The following is a 16,310-nucleotide window of genomic DNA, read 5'->3' on the forward strand; positions in this document are numbered from 1 at the left end:
CTTGCTTTGGGAGCATTGTATTGGTCTGTATGCTTGCTTTGGGAGCGTTGTATTGGTCTGTACGCTTGCTTTGGGAGCGTTGTATTGGTCTGTACGCTTGCTTTGGGAGCGTTGTATTGGTCTGTACGCTTGCTTTGGGAGCATTGTATTGGTCTGTATGCTTGCTTTGGGAGCGTTGTATTGGTCTGTACGCTTGCTTTGGGAGCATTGTATTGGTCTGTACGCTTGCTTTGGGAGCATTGTATTGGTCCGTATGCTTGCTTTGGGAGCGTTGTATTGGTCTGTATGCTTGCTTTGGGTGCGCTGTATTGGTCTGTACGCTTGCTTTGGGAGCGTTGTATTGGTCTGTACGCTTGCTTTGGGAGCATTGTATTGGTCTGTACGCTTGCTTTGGGAGCATTGTATTGGTCTGTACGCTTGCTTTGGGAGCATTGTATTGGTCTGTACGCTTGCTTTGGGAGCATTGTATTGGTCTGTATGCTTGCTTTGGGAGCGTTGTATTGGTCTGTACGCTTGCTTTGGGAGCGTTGTATTGGTCTGTACGCTTGCCTTGGGGGCGTTGTATTGGCCTGTACGCTTGCCTTGGGGGCATTGTATTGGTCTGTACGCTTGCCTTGGGGGCGTTGTATTGGTCTGTACGCTTGCTCTGGGAGCGTTGTATTGGTCTGTATGCTTGCTTTGGGAGCATTGTATTGGTCTGTATGCTTGCTTTGGGAGCGTTGTATTGGTCTGTACGCTTGTCTTGGGGGCATTGTTTTGGTCCGTACCCTTGCCTTGGGGCCGTTGTATTGGCCTGTACGATTGCCTTGGGGGCGTTGTATTGGTCCATACGTTTGCTTTGGGGGCGTTGTATTGGTCCCTATATTTGCCGTGGGGGCGTTGTATTGGTCCGTATACTTGCCTTGGGAGCGTTATATTGGTCTGTACGCTTGCTTTGGGGGCGTTGTATTGGTCCGTACGCTTGCCTTGGGGGCGTTGTATTGGTCCGTATGTTTGCCTTGGGGGCGTTGTATTGGTCTGTACGCTTGCCTTGGGGGCGTTGTATTGGCCTGTACGCTTGCCTTGGGGGCATTGTATTGGTCTGTACGCTTGCCTTGGGGGCGTTGTATTGGTCTGTACGCTTGCTCTGGGAGCGTTGTATTGATCTGTATGCTTGCTTTGGGAGCGTTGTATTGGTCTGTATGCTTGCTTTGGGAGCGTTGTATTGGTCTGTACGCTTGCTTTGGGAGCGTTGTATTGGTCTGTACGCTTGCTTTGGGAGCGTTGTATTGGTCTGTACGCTTGCTTTGGGAGCATTGTATTGGTCTGTATGCTTGCTTTGGGAGCGTTGTATTGGTCTGTACGCTTGCTTTGGGAGCATTGTATTGGTCTGTACGCTTGCTTTGGGAGCATTGTATTGGTCTGTATGCTTGCTTTGGGAGCGTTGTATTGGTCTGTATGCTTGCTTTGGGAGCGTTGTATTGGTCTGTACGCTTGCTTTGGGAGCATTGTATTGGTCTGTACGCTTGCTTTGGGAGCATTGTATTGGTCTGTATGCTTGCTTTGGGAGCGTTGTATTGGTCTGTATGCTTGCTTTGGGAGCGCTGTATTGGTCTGTACGCTTGCTTTGGGAGCGTTGTATTGGTCTGTACGCTTGCTTTGGGAGCATTGTATTGGTCTGTATGCTTGCTTTGGGAGCATTGTATTGGTCTGTACGCTTGCTTTGGGAGCATTGTATTGGTCTGTACGCTTGCTTTGGGAGCATTGTATTGGTCTGTACGCTTGCTTTGGGAGCATTGTATTGGTCTGTACGCTTGCTTTGGGAGCATTGTATTGGTCTGTACGCTTGCTTTGGGAGCATTGTTTTGGTCTGTACGCTTGCTTTGGGAGCGTTGTATTGGTCTGTACGCTTGCTTTGGGAGCATTGTTTTGGTCTGTATGCTTGCTTTGGGAGCATTGTATTGGTCTGTACGCTTGCTTTGGGAGCATTGTATTGGTCTGTACGCTTGCTTTGGGAGCGTTGTATTGGTCTGTACGCTTGCTTTGGGAGCATTGTATTGGTCTGTACGCTTGCTTTGGGAGCATTGTATTGGTCTGTACGCTTGCTTTGGGAGCATTGTTTTGGTCTGTACGCTTGCTTTGGGAGCATTGTATTGGTCTGTATGCTTGCTTTGGGAGCGTTGTATTGGCCTGTACGCTTGCCTTGGGGGCATTGTATTGGTCTGTACGCTTGCCTTGGGCGCGTTGTATTGGTCTGTACACTTGCTCTGGGAGCGTTGTATTGGTCTGTATGCTTGCTTTGTGAACGTTCTATTGGTCTGTACGCTTGCTTTGGGAGCATTGTATTGGTCTGTATGCTTGCTTTGGGAGCGTTGTATTGGTCTGTACGCTTGTCTTGGGGGCATTGTTTTGGTCCGTACCCTTGCCTTGGGGCCGTTGTATTGGCCTGTACGATTGCCTTGGGTGCGTTGTATTGGTCCATACGTTTGCTTTGGGGGCGTTGTATTGGTCCCTATATTTGCCGTGGGGGCGTTGTATTGGTCCGTATACTTGCCTTGGGAGCGTTATATTGGTCTGTACGCTTGCTTTGGGGGCGTTGTATTGGTCTGTACGCTTGCCTTGGGGGCGTTGTATTGGTCCGTATGTTTGCCTTGGGGGCGTTGTATTGGTCCGTATGCTTGCTTTGGGAGCGCTGTACAGGAGTTTCACCCATGCGGTGAACTGTCTCTAGCCCAAACTGCTCTCGTACCTCAATGACGTATTTCCTGTCGATTCTGTAGGATTCTGTAGGAGGCCTTCTCTGTGTCCAGGGAGCCGGTCCCCTCTGGTGTTGCCCCCCCCCCCCCCCGAATGGGGTCATTATCACATTTAGCAGTCATCTGATGTTGCAGTTAGCAGTCTACCCGTAACAAAGGTTCTTTACGCAAAGAGTAGTGAGACCGTGGAATGCCCTACCTGCTACAGTAGTGAACTCGCCAACATTGAGGGCATTTAAAAGTTTATTGGATAAACATATGGATGATAATGGCATAGTGTAGGTTAGATGGCTTTTGTTTCGGTGCAACATCGTGGGCCGAAGGGCCTGTACTGCGCTGTATTGTTCTATGTTCTATGTTCTATGTAAAGGCCATTTGGACCTCTGCGACCAGCTCTTTCTTGTAGGCTGTTCTCCAGGCACTTAGCCGGGACATTTGTGAGTATTTCTGCGTCTACATTGAGCAGCGAAATGGGTCTGTATGATCCGCATTCCATTAGGTCATTTGTCTTTTTTGGATATCAGTGGCCATATAGTGGCCTGTGTTATCGTTGGAGGCATTAGCTAGTATGCGAACATCTCCCGTAGGTGTGGGGCCAATGCCATGGCAAATGTTTTGTAGAAGTCCACTGTTGGGTCCCGGTGCCTTCCCTGCCTCCATGGAGTTGATGCTCTCCCGACCTCTGAGTCCTAGTGGTGCTTCCAACTCCCCCCCCCCTCTCCCCCCACCGCCCCCGCCCCCCCTGTCTGTCGTCCCCCACGACTGGCTTGTCCAGTCCGTCAAGGAACTGTTTCATCCCCGAGTCCCCGTCGCGGAGCTCAGAGGTATAGAAGGCCTCAAATGCTTTGTTGATCTTTTTATGGTTCGGCTACCAGTCCGCCTCTGCTGACCTTTTACTTGGGCTATTTCCCTCGGGGCTGCCTGCTTTCTCGGCTGGTGAGCCAGCAGGCTCGTAAAAGGTCTCCCATATCTGGCTGTGTTGGTGCACAGCTTTCTTGGTGGTTGGCAGGTTAAACACCATTTGTAGCTTTGTCCTTTCTGTCAGAACCTCTACGGTCGGGATCTCGGAATATTGTCTGTCGACCTCCAGAATAGAGTTGATCAGTTGTTGCCTAGCCGCTCCCTCTTCCCTGTCTCTGCGAGCCTTGTAGGAAATAATTTCTACCCTAATCATAACCTTCAGTGCCTCCCAGAACGTGGAAGGTGAGATTTCCCCGTTCCAGTTGTTAGTAACGTTATGGCCTGTAATGTTTTCTGGTAGGAGACCTTGTCGTTCAAGGGGACCGTGTCCAAACTCCATGCTGGGCACAGCCCGTCTCCAACCTCACATCCAAGTGATGTGGAGTGTGGTCGGAGATTACAATTGTGGAGTATTCCGCTCTGACTATCTCTGCAAGCACTGATTTACCCCCGACAAAGAAGTCGATATGGGTATAGACTTTTGTGTACTGGCAAGAAAAATGAGAGTTCCTTCTCACCCGGGTGCATGAGCCGCCAGGGATCCTCTGCCCCCATCTGTCCATAAACGTTCCCCGTTCTCTAGCCATGCCTATCGTTTTCCCCGTTCTGGGGTTCGATCAGTCCGTCAGTGGGTCCTGTGCACAGCTAAAGTCGCCGCCCTCTTGATCAGTTTGTGCATATCTATGTCATGGATTTCCGCCATGGTCTTCTTTACAAATTCCGTGTCGTCCCAGTTAGGACCGTACACTTTGACCAGGACTACCAGTGCCCTGTCTAGGACACCGCTGACCATTACGTACCATCCCCCTTGGTCCATAACGAACCTCGTAAACACTGTCCTCAAGTATGGCTACACCCCAGCTCTCGCCCTGGAGCAGATATGGTAGTTCTGTCCCAGCATTCTTGCTAGCGGGGTAATTCTGCTTCAAGACGGAAACAAGACCCCCCTCCCTTATCACCCAAACTACCTTCTTCTCCCAACCAACACGAGTGAGACATCCAGGACTCCAACCCATCCCCCCAACTCAATCAGTGTAGAATATTAACAGGCCAACATGTGAAAATGTAACAAATATTGGTAAACATTTTACTAACATCCCAGAAACCAAAACATCAGGAACATTCCCCAATCAACCCTCCTCCAAACATGCTCCTTAATAAAACCATTGCCGGGATTCTCTGATCCCGCACCGGGTCGGAGAATCACCCGGGGGACGCGAGAATCGCGCCATGCCGCTCCGACGCCGGGCTGTCGATTCTTCGGTTGCCGCCGGCGTCAACACTTGGTCGGGATTTTGGAGAATCCCGGCCCATGTGCCTCTTCGGGTGACGCAAAATAATATTCCTTCCCCTTAAAAATTACCCAAAGTTTGGCCAGGTACAGCACACAAAACTGGAGCTTCTATCGCACAAGTACCGTCTTGGTCCGATTAAAGCCAAGTTGACACCCATCTCCTGGTACATTTGGATCTGCTGGCTCTCCTAAGTACAGCCTCTCATTCTCCTTGCCCACCTCAAGATCTGCTCCTTCACTTGGAATCTTTGTATTCTCACTATCATCGCCCTCAGTGGCTCTCCTGCTCTTGGCCTCTGCCTAAATCAATGTGCCTGGTCCACCTCTGAGGCCTTCTCACAGACCCCCTCATCCACCAGCTTCGCCAACACCTTCAGACATTGGCCATGGCATTGGTTCCCTCCACCCTCTCCTGCAGGCCTACAATGCGTAGGCTCTGCCATCTGGCCCGATTCTCCTGGTCGTCCACCTTTATTTTCAGCTCCTTGCAGACTGCTCCCAGCATCACCACCTCTGCCTCCAATTCCACAATCCCTGTGATTCCCTGGCTGCCCTTTCCACCTCTTGGATGGTTCAGGATAGGATGAGGGAGTTGGTGGTGGCTCTGAATTTTATAATTGATGTATAAATTGTATAAATCAGAATCACCAGAGGATGAGCGGGAGGATGGATGCACGGTTCCGGGGATGGGAGGAGAGGGAGATCAGGGGGATGAATGATTTGTTTCAGGGAGGGCGGTTTGCAAGCTTGGAGGAGCTGAATGCGAAGTTTGAGTTGGTGCAGGGGGAGAGTTTCGGATACATGCATGTGCGGGACTTTGTGAGGAATGTCTTCCCGACCCTCCCGATAGCGCCTCTTCGTTGTTGAAGGGGGTGCTGTCAGCATGGGATTTGCAGGAGGGGAGGAAGACTCGGTGATTTATGGGAGGATTTTGCAGGAGGCTAAGGTGTCCATGGAAGGGGCCAATGTGGGAGGACGAGCTGGGGGCGGCATTGGGGGAGGGATTGTGGTGTGAGGTGCTGCGGAGGGTGAATGCCTCGACTTTGTGTACGAGGCTGGGGTTGATACAGCTGAAGGTGGTATACAGGATGTACCTAACAAAGTCTAGGATGAACCGGCATTTGAGGGGGTGGAACATGTCTGTGAGCGATGTGGGAGGGGCCCGGCGAACCATTTACAAATGGTCGTGGAAGCAGATACAGTAACGGCGTTCAAACGGCGTCTTTTGGATAGGATGGGTATAGAGGGATACGGCACGAGGAAGTGCTGAGGGTTTTGGCCAAGGGTGGTATCATGACTGGTACATGAGGGGGCGGAGGGCCAATAACTGTGCTGTATTGTTCTGGTCATGCCCAAAGCTGGAGAGATTTTGGAGGGTGGTTTTCAGCACCATTTCGGGGGTTTTGCATGTTGATGTGGAGCACTTTCCTGGAAGCCATATTTGGGGTGTTGGACTGGCCAGAGCTACAGGTGGGTGCGGGGACAGATGTCTTGGCCTTCGCCTCGCTGATTGCTCACAGGCAGGTCTTGTTGGGGTGGAGGTCAGCTTCTCCGCGCTGTGTCTCAGAGTGGCGTGGACCTGCTGGGGTTTTTAGCCCTGGAGAAGGTGAAATTTCCCCGAAGTTGGTGTTTGTTCATTCTGCATTTTGGAGAATTGGTTAACGTTGACTGTTGAGGGAGGGCTGGGGGGTAGGGAGGGAGGGGGTGGTATGGGTGGGTGGGGGGTTCAATATGTTGGGTGCGTTTGTTATTGTTGTAAAATGTACAAATGTTGAAAATTTGCAATAAAAATACTTCTTAAAGAAAAAAATTCCTGGACAGCCACTTCATATTTTTTGCACCCCTTGCTCCCCCCTCTTCCACCACACTGGGAACCATGTTGGCTTCTCTTTCGGTGTATCACCTACCCAGCTTATTAGGCCCGCTTCCTTCACTCTCATCACACCCCACTCCCCACCCAAAGTGGCCCTCACCCATGGCTGGCCCATATCCCCATGCCACAGGCAGCTGACTTACACAAGCCTGTAAGAACCTTTTAAACAACAGAGACAGCAGGCTTTAGGACCACCCACACTAGCCGCGACATCCATCCCAGCAACCTCTGACTCTCTCCCCACCCGAGCTGGTCAGCATAATCTGTCCCTTTAGACTCTCTGGTGCTAGGTGGAGACAGTGGTGCTCAGCCCCTTCCTCCCTCTCAGAGGTCATGGCACCTCGTTCCTTTTTTTAAAAAGCAGTAGTAATTTGCGTCCACATGATGTCACGCCAGGTGAATGGAAAGATTTAATGAAGTCTGAAGACGTGATGTTATCCTCACTAAGTATATGATAAATGATGCAAATTAGGTTCCCGCCCAGCCTGTGTGTAAACTGGATCGCCTCATTGGGGAGGACCCAGGAAGATCTCGTTCTGAAATCTTGCTGGCGCAAATCCCGTTTTTGGCTTCTCGCAATATTTAGTGCCCATTATGGGATTTGTGCCCATGGCTAACAGGCTACATCCTGCCCAATGTTTCCAGTCACTTGTGGATTGAACACTATTGATTTTGGAAAAAAAAGCATGAAAAAATAAATATACCAATCTAAATTATTCAGAGCTTTTAAAAACACTCCTTTCTCTTAGCTGTAGCTCCATTTTGATTCAATTGGCACCTTTAAAATTAATAGTCGTTGTACTTTTAACATGTGCAGTGGTATTTCTCTAAAACTGATAGCTATATATTTGTTTTCTACATAAAACCTTAACAAATCGTGTGATTCTCCTGCTTTGAGTCTAAGTGCTCCCACCAGCGGGAAAACAGGAGCGTTTCCTGTTGCCATTCTTTGGTACTTAGAGACTTTTTTGACAGGGCCAGGTGTTCCGTTGGTCTTGAAAGGGGCAGGGCCTAAACTTGCTGACAGGTCCTGCACCTTATAGATTGATGAAACCTTTTAAAATGGGAGGTGCACCTGCTCTTTTTTTGGAAGCTCTTCAGAACAAAGAGACAGCCTCATTAAATAAAATTGCCGTTAGAAAAAACACCTGCGACTTCCGGTGACGGCGTGCGGGAGGCGGCCGCACAATGGAGAGCTCCCGTTCGGGAACGGCATTTTCGAGGCTTTAAGCCCGGTCCCAGGGTCCGCGGAGGCGGCAGAAGCAGGGAGAAGGCACGGAGGAGGCACAGTGAAGACACAGGAGGAAAAAAAGAACAAAGAAAAATGTCGAGGGTGAGCAAGAAAACGGCCGGAAAAAAAACAGCTGAAGGTCCGTCGGGGAGTGGAAAGGTCACCGCAGGGTCACCAAGGAAAATGGAGGCTGGAGCACCAGGGAAGGCCGCACTGCTTACGGCTGAAGAAATAACTAAGGTGATGGCTGCGGAATTTGAAAAGCAGTTGGCGCAGATTGCGAAATGCATGGAGACGGTGAGGAAGGAGATGAGGGAGGTTTTGAGTGTGCTGGTGGAGGCGGCGATTTCCCCGGTGAGGACGGAGGTGGCGAGCGCAGTGGCGGAGGTGCGAGAGCAAGGGGAGGCGCAGAAGGAAGTGGAGGAGACGTTATTGCAGCACGGTGATCAACTTGCCTCGATGGGGAAAGAGATGCGGAAGGTGATGGATACTAACAAGGATCTGCGAGGAAAAATGGAAGACCTGGAAAACAGATCCAGGCGACAGAATTTGAGGATTGTGGGGCTGCCCGAAGGAGTTGAAGGACCAAAGCCGACTGAGTACTTTGCCGCGATGTTGGCAAAACTATTGGGGGAGGGGGAGGATCCCTCCCGATATGAACTGGATCGGGCTCATCGGTCGTGGAGGCCTGTACCAAAGGCGAGTGAGCCGCCAAGGGCAGTGACTCTGTGCTTCCGTAGGTACAGTGTGAAGGAGAAGGTCCTGAGCTGGGCCAAGCAGAAGCGGGTGGTGCAGTGGGCTGGAGCTGGTATACGTGTATACCAGGACTTTACGGTGGAGCTGGCAAGGAGGCGGGCTGCCTTCAACCGGGTGAAGAGGGCACTGTACATTAGCAAGGTGCGGTGCGGCATTGTATATCCAGCGAAGCTGAGGGTGACTTACAACTTCAGGGACTTTTATTTTGGAACAGCGGAAGCAGCGGAGGAGTTTGCGAAAGCAGAAGGACTGTGGCAGAACTGACAAATTGAGGAATGGCCATGTGCCGATGTAACCTCATGACTGTATTTTCTTCTTTTTTGTATCACTGTGCGCGGGTGTAGAGATTAAAGGAGCCAAGGTGGTATATATTTGGACAAGGGAAGGGACGGGACTTTCACTCAAAATGAGAGTTCTTTGGGGTGTAGGTGGATAGGCGGGGTTTGTGTGCTAAAAGGGGATCTTTGGGCTTTCCTGGGGCCGGGCAAGTGGGAAAGGGACCCGGGCGGGGGCCTCCACGCTGGCCGGTTTAAGCCGACCAGTGAACGGGAGTGAGGTGGGGGGAGGGGCTGCGGCCATCGGAGCCTGGCAGAACAGGGTCCGAGTGGTCTAGCCGGGGTGGAAAGTTGGGGGGAAGGAACCGAGGTTGGGAGGAGGAGTTTTACAAGAGGCAGTGGACGGGAGGAGCTGGTGACCTGGGGGTGGGGGGGGGGGGGGGGGGTGGGGGGGGGGGGGGGTAAGCTGTGTAAGATTAAGGGTGACTACGGGTAATCCCGGATTTCTTTTTGTCATTTGTTTATGTAAACATGCGGGTTGAGGTTTGGGGGTCAGTGGGTAGATGGGATCGTTGTTATTATGGGGACTGACATATCTTGCTGATTATTGTTTATTGTTGATGGATGTAAATGTGGGAGAAAATGTGAAAAAGGAGGCGAATAAAATTTAAAAAAAAAGAAAAACACCTGCTCAAATGAGGAAGCACTTTAGAGTTTTTGAATCATAGAATTATATAATCATAGAATTTACAGAGCAGAAAGAGGCCATACGGCCCATCGCGTCTACACTGGCCCTTGGAAAGGGCATCTTACCCAAGCCCACACCACCTCCCTATCCCCACAACCCACTAACCCCAGCTAATCTTTTTTGAACACTAGGGATAATTTATTATGGCCAATCCACCTAATCTGCACATCTTTGGACTGTGGGAGGAAACTGGAGCACCCGGAGGAAACCTACACAGACACGGGGAGAAGTTGCAGACGCCGCACAGACAGTGTTCCAAGCCGGGAATTGAACCTGGGACCCTGGAGCTGTGAAGCAACAGAGCTAACCACTGTGCTATCGTGCTGCCCTATAATACTCCTATAGAGCTGTCAAAATAAACAATGGTATAACTTCCTTTGAAACTTCCTGTACCTGTTGATCAAGAGGCTTGTAAAATGCAATGGACCATAAAATTGAATGTAAACAATGCAGTTCAAACGTTTAGGCTTCCAAGCACAAAGGCTTGAAAAAAGTTAAAGGAGAATGAAATTGACTGTGAAAAAAGTACTTCAAAAAATTTCCACTTTTAACTTCATCTGACAGATTATTTACATTCTTGCTGAGAGTTTAAGGGCGGGATTCTCCATCCCACTGCACCCATTTTCTGGAACGGCGTGCCTCCAGTGGGATACTCCATGGCGGCAGGCAGCCAGTGGGGTTTTCCATTGTGGGCACTCCCACACTGTCGGGGAAATCCATGGGCATGAGTGCACTGTTGGCGAAATGGAGAATCCTGCCGACGGAGAAACCAGCCCTAAAGGCTTTAAGGCTACAGAGAGAACACTTTCACTTTCATTTGACAGATCATTAAACTTGACATGCTGGGAGAGGATTTAAGACTACAAAGGGAACATTTTCACCTTCTTCTGACAGATCTTTGAATTTGCTGGGAGAGAAATCAAAGGTTCAAACACATCAGAGAGGAGACTTTAAAGTGAACCTGAATGAGACTGTAAAATTAAACTTTAAAACATTGACTAGTTTAAAGGTTTAAAGGCGACAGTTGGGAAAACCTGCCAAATGACCCCATCCCGGGAAAGACCCCCGACCTGAGCCCCTCCAGCCCAGTACAACCCCCCACCCCCCCAGAAGGACCCACCTCGGCATCCTGGAGTAACATGTAGGAAGGGTACTCACCCCTTTGCTCCCCCTCGGAGTGCAAGGCACCAGGTTTCCACTTATCATTACTTGCACCAAATCATGCCAGCATGACTCCCGGCTTGTTTGGGGTGTGGGCGGGGGGGTGAGGAGGCCGGTGAATTGGGCTTCCTACCCAATAATGATATTGAAATGAAGTTTAATTAGGTGTTTGCATGTTCCCGTCCAATTTTGGCAAGAACCTCATTGGGGTCGATAAGTCGGGCCGGGAGACTTACAACGGGTTTGACACCCGGCAGGTATCCCATTTTTGCCCTCACGCTGATTCAGTGGGCCATCACGATTCCCTCCTGGGGCTAGCAGGTCCGGAGAATCTCCTCCTGTATCTTTGGGAATGCAACACACTTCAGTTTCATTACATTGTGATTAAATTAAGAAAAATGTGTATTTAGACAGCAAATGGATGTTTGGGAGGTTTCACAGCAAGTCACTATTGTAAAGGAGGGAAACATGACACTTTAGAACAAACATTTCCCCAATTAAAGCATGAAAGATCTTTCTCCACTGATGCATTGTCTTTTCTTGTTGTTTATTCCAGTGGTGTGATTAAAACTTTGGGAGGAGTAGTTCGTCTTCAGAAACTACCAGGACAGGAAAATTATCAGGCTTCTTCTGCAAATGGGATAAGATCCTTATCACTTCCTCGATGGATGAGCTCCTTTTCAGTATCCAGTGAGTGCTGCTTTATTCTCCAAGAATTTCACCTAGTAAATGAGCAAGTGGGGTTGAAATTAGAAAAAAAAGAAGAGAGATTGGATACTTTCTCAATTAATCACCTTCTCATGAAATTGCACATTTTGATTGGGAAGTATCAGCAATCATTAAATGTGAAGAAAAAAAAGAGTTGTGTCCTCAGCAAGGTGTTTTTACCAGGCTATATGTAGTCTGGCAAAATTTTAAACTCCAGAAGTACACTTTCAAGAGTTGAGCACTGTGCTATCGCTAGGGAAAGACATCCGGGTAGGATTCCCTGCCATCTTCCGCTGGTAGTGGAGTTCCCGAAGTGGCGGAGGATCCAGCGTCAGGAGAATATGGAAACCGTTTCCGATGCTCCGGTACCTCTCTCGAGGTTCGTGCCCCATGCCAGAGGGAGGATGCAATTAGGTCAAAATGATCCAGTTGCACCTATTAATAGGGCACCAGATTCTCCATGCATCCTCGATTCCCTGGCCCTCTGGGCCGGGATTCATGTGGGCGTGAATTGGTACAAATATTTACCAGCGTTGCCCTGATGTGGTGGACCTAGTGGTGGGCCAAGGGGGGTAAGAATTTAAGATGACCCCCAAATCCATCAGAGGCCCCCACCAGTGACCACATCACAGACCCTCATCTGATCACTGGTGTGGGGCTCAAACCTCAGTGTTTATAAATATCTAGGAGTTAAGTGCTTTCACTTCCTCTTTTTCTCAGCAGAAAGCACTTAACTGCTTTTGATGTGTTCATGAGCTGTCAATCATAGCTAGATGTTTATAAACATTGCGGTTAGTTTCACAGCAGGGTACTTGAGGTCTGTTATGGACCAGGGTTTAGAGAACCCCAAAGTGTATCATGGAGTTCACCTGACCCACAACTTTTAATAGATTGTGGTATGGGGAGCACACAGCCCACTCTACAGGTGCGGTACAGCAGAAATGGAAAATATTTTTTTAAAAGCAAAACCATGTTTATTCTATGAACTCAAGTTAACCTCTTTAAAACATACAGTGAACATCTTAGCAACCATTAATTCAAATACAACCCCCAAAGAATACAACACTAAGTAATCCTTAAGCTGTCCTTTTAACATCCATAAGACGTAAAAAATAACTTTTAACAGAAGCACATCAGGTTAAAGTCACTACTGAGAGCAGTTATTAGTTTTAAATCACCAAAGGATTGATTTACAGTTTTTAGATTACAGAGAGAGAGACTAATACCCCTTCTGGCTGTGACTGCAGCTATCCAGCTCTGAAAACGAAACTAAAACACACCCTGCAGCAAACCGCCTAAAACAAAAGTAAAATGCTGACAGACAGCCCAGCTCCACCCATTCTCTGACATCTCTGCAGTAATAAACACCCATTTCTTAAAGGTACACTCATTACAGATATTTATATACACTCCCATTTATAAACACCCATTTCTTAAAGGTACTCTCACATGACACCTCCCCCCAAGAAAAGAAAAGAAACCATCAACTTCAAGGTGGTTCATTTTTCACCTTTTCACTATCCTTTTAGAAATGCACACAGTAAATATACTTTTTTGTTTAAAAAACAACAACACGCAAACAGATATAATAATATAGTCTAGAACAAGAAGGTCCTTGCACGATCCATCCATTTCTCTACGCCTCGGCATTTCTCTTTAAAGTCAGATACTTTAGTTCAGTCTGATCACAGAGTCCCAATTCTCCAACACATGAGCATTGGTTATCACAGCTTTCAGGCCGTAAAATGCCTGTTGAAAGTCCGCTGTCCATTGAAACTTTCGACGTTTCTTCAGAAAGTCTATCAGTGGAGCAACCACAGTACAAAAAATGTTCACAAATGTTTGATCAAATCCACTCATGCCAAGAAATCGCATTATTTCCCTTCATCTTGAGGGTATTGAAAACTCCTCAATAACTGTTGGTTTCACATCCCATATGACCATTCGACTCTGTCCGATTGTATGGCCAAGAAAAGTGACTTGGGCTTTTCCAAATTCACTTTTGACTAGGTTTATCACCAAACCCACCTCCTGAAGTCGATTGAATAACTCCATCAGATATTTTAAATGTTCTTTCCATGTCTGGCTGAAAATTACCAGATCGTCGATGTATACCGCGCAATTGGGTAATCCTGAAACAACTTTGTTAGTTAACCATTGAAATGTGGCTGGTTTTCCATGCCAAATGGCATAACTTTGAATTGGTATATACCATCTGGAGTCAGAAAAAGCTGAAATCTCCTTCGCCCTTTCGGATAAAGGTACCTGCCAGTAACCTTTAAGTAAATCCAGTTTGGAAATAAAAGCTGATTATCCCACTTTCTCAATGCAATCCTCCAAACGTGGGATAGGATAAGAGTCCGTTCTTGTAACTGCATTCACCTTTCAATAGTCCACACACAACCGTTGGGTACCATCTGGTTTAGGCACCATCACTATGGGTGAGCTCCATTGGCTGCAACCCACTTCAATTATGCCATTTTTAAGCATGCTCTTAATCTCTTTGTTAACCTGTGCCAATTTTAAAGGGTTAAGTCTGTATGGATGTTATTTGATTGGAACAGCCACATCATGTATAGCCATTTTAGTACTTCCCAATTTATCTCCACAAACTTGCCCATGTGATATCAACAACTCTTTCAGGTCAGTTTGTTTTCCCTCTGGAAGGCAACTCAACAATTTTCCCCAATTTTTAAGAACATCCTCGTTTTCCAATTTAATTTGAGGTATGTCAAATTCACAGTCATCTGGATTTAGTTCATCACTTTGAATTAGAATCATGAAAACCTCTTCCTTTTTCTCTCCTTCCCTTTCAAAGTACCTTTTAAGCATATTCACATGACACACTCGGTGAGTCTTCCTTCTATCTGGTGTTTTTACCACATAATTCACCTCACTTAATTTCCTTTCAATCTGATAAGGTTCACAAAACCTTGCTTTTAAAGGTTCACCTACCACTGGTAACAACACTAAAACTTTATCTCCACTGGCAAAACTACAAACTTTGGATTTCTTGTCCGCGACCCACTTCATCACACTTTGTGCAACTTTTAAATGTTGTCTCGCCAATTCACCTGCTCTATTTAATCGTTCCCTAAAATTAGACACGTAATCCAATAATGTAATTTCCGATTTCTCACTCACCAATTTTTCCTTAATCAATTTAAGTGGTCCTCTTACCTCATGGCCAAAAGTTAGTTCAAAAGGACTGAATTTGGTTGACTTATTAGGTGCATCCCTAATTGCAAACAGTACGAATGGAATTCCTTTATCCCAATCCTCTGGATAATCTTGACAAGCCCTCAACATTGTCTTTAATGTCTGATGCCACCTTTCTAACGCTCCCTGCGATTCTGGATGGTATGCAATTGATTTAAATTGTTTTATTCCTAAGCTGTCCATAACTTCTTTGCATAATCTTGAGGTAAAATTTGATTCTTGATCCGATTTTATTTCTGTGGGTAGACCATATCGAGTAAAGAATTTAAGTAATTCCTCCACAATCTTTTTAGCTGTAATATTACGTACTGGAATGGTATAGTCAAAAGATATTGATTCCCACTTTTTGTTTTAGGAAGCGGTCCTACACAATCATTTAGGACCCTTGTAAAAGGTTCCTCAAATGCTGCGATGGGTATTAAGGGTGCTGGTTTTATCACTGCTTGAGGTTTCCCTATCACTTGACATGTGTGACATGATTGACAAAATTTAACTACATCTTTATGTAGTCCAGACCAATAAAAGTGTTTTTGGATTTTAGCTTGAGTTTTCCTTATTCCCAAATGACCTCCCACTCGTACCTCATGTGCAACTCACAACACCTCCTTTCTGTACCCTACTGTCAATACTACTTGATGAGCTTCTGCCCGCTTTTCATCCGCCTGCATATGTGAAGGTCTCCATTTTCTCATCAAGACATCACTTTTACGGTAATAACACTGGGATACACGCAGATTCCTCTTCTGTGTATGCTTTCTGATACACCCGGTTTATTTCTACATCTTTCTGTTGTAACTCCGCCAATTCTCCTGAACTAAAAATATCCGCCTCATACTTCACCTGTTCTTGTTCTTTTTCAATCATCTGATCAAAAATTGTTTCTGATAATTGCACTTCCACTTCATCTTCACTCTTTGATTTCTCCTCTTGTCTTAACATGTGACTTTGCGACCTTGTTACTACACAATCCGGAAAAATCCCAGGATATTCGTCCTTCAACACTTCAGTTGTCTGATTTTCCACTGGCTTATCAACCACAGTAGGCATCACTCCCACCTGCGATCCAGCTATATCATCACCCAAGATAAACTGTATTCCTGGACAAGATAGTTTCTCTATTACTCCTATTACCACTCCACCACTCGTCACTGGACTTTCCAACCTTACCTTATATAATTGGATACTACTCTCACCCTGAATTCCACATATTACCACCTTTTCTGGCAACATTCTTCCCAAACTACATAACTCCTCATCTCTTACCATTAAAGATTGACTAGCTCCCGTATCTCTTAAAATTGTTACTTCTTTACCTGCTCCTCCTGATACACATGAGCAAACTTTACCCAC

At 47.2% G+C, this 16,310-nt stretch overlaps 1 protein-coding gene across 1 annotated transcript in view; it reads left to right on the forward strand.

Moving 5' to 3' along the window:
* Positions 1-16,310, forward strand: part of coch (coagulation factor C homolog, cochlin (Limulus polyphemus)) — a 192,620-nt gene that overhangs the window by 68,538 nt on the left and 107,772 nt on the right. Inside the window, exon 4 of the mRNA XM_072488123.1 lies at positions 11,590-11,723. Within this exon, the coding sequence (XP_072344224.1) occupies positions 11,590-11,723 (134 nt within the window). The remainder of the gene's footprint in view (positions 1-11,589; positions 11,724-16,310) is intronic.

The sequence above is a fragment of the Scyliorhinus torazame genome, chromosome 2 (genome assembly GCF_047496885.1).
Source record: "Scyliorhinus torazame isolate Kashiwa2021f chromosome 2, sScyTor2.1, whole genome shotgun sequence".
Classification (NCBI taxonomy): domain Eukaryota; kingdom Metazoa; phylum Chordata; class Chondrichthyes; order Carcharhiniformes; family Scyliorhinidae; genus Scyliorhinus; species Scyliorhinus torazame.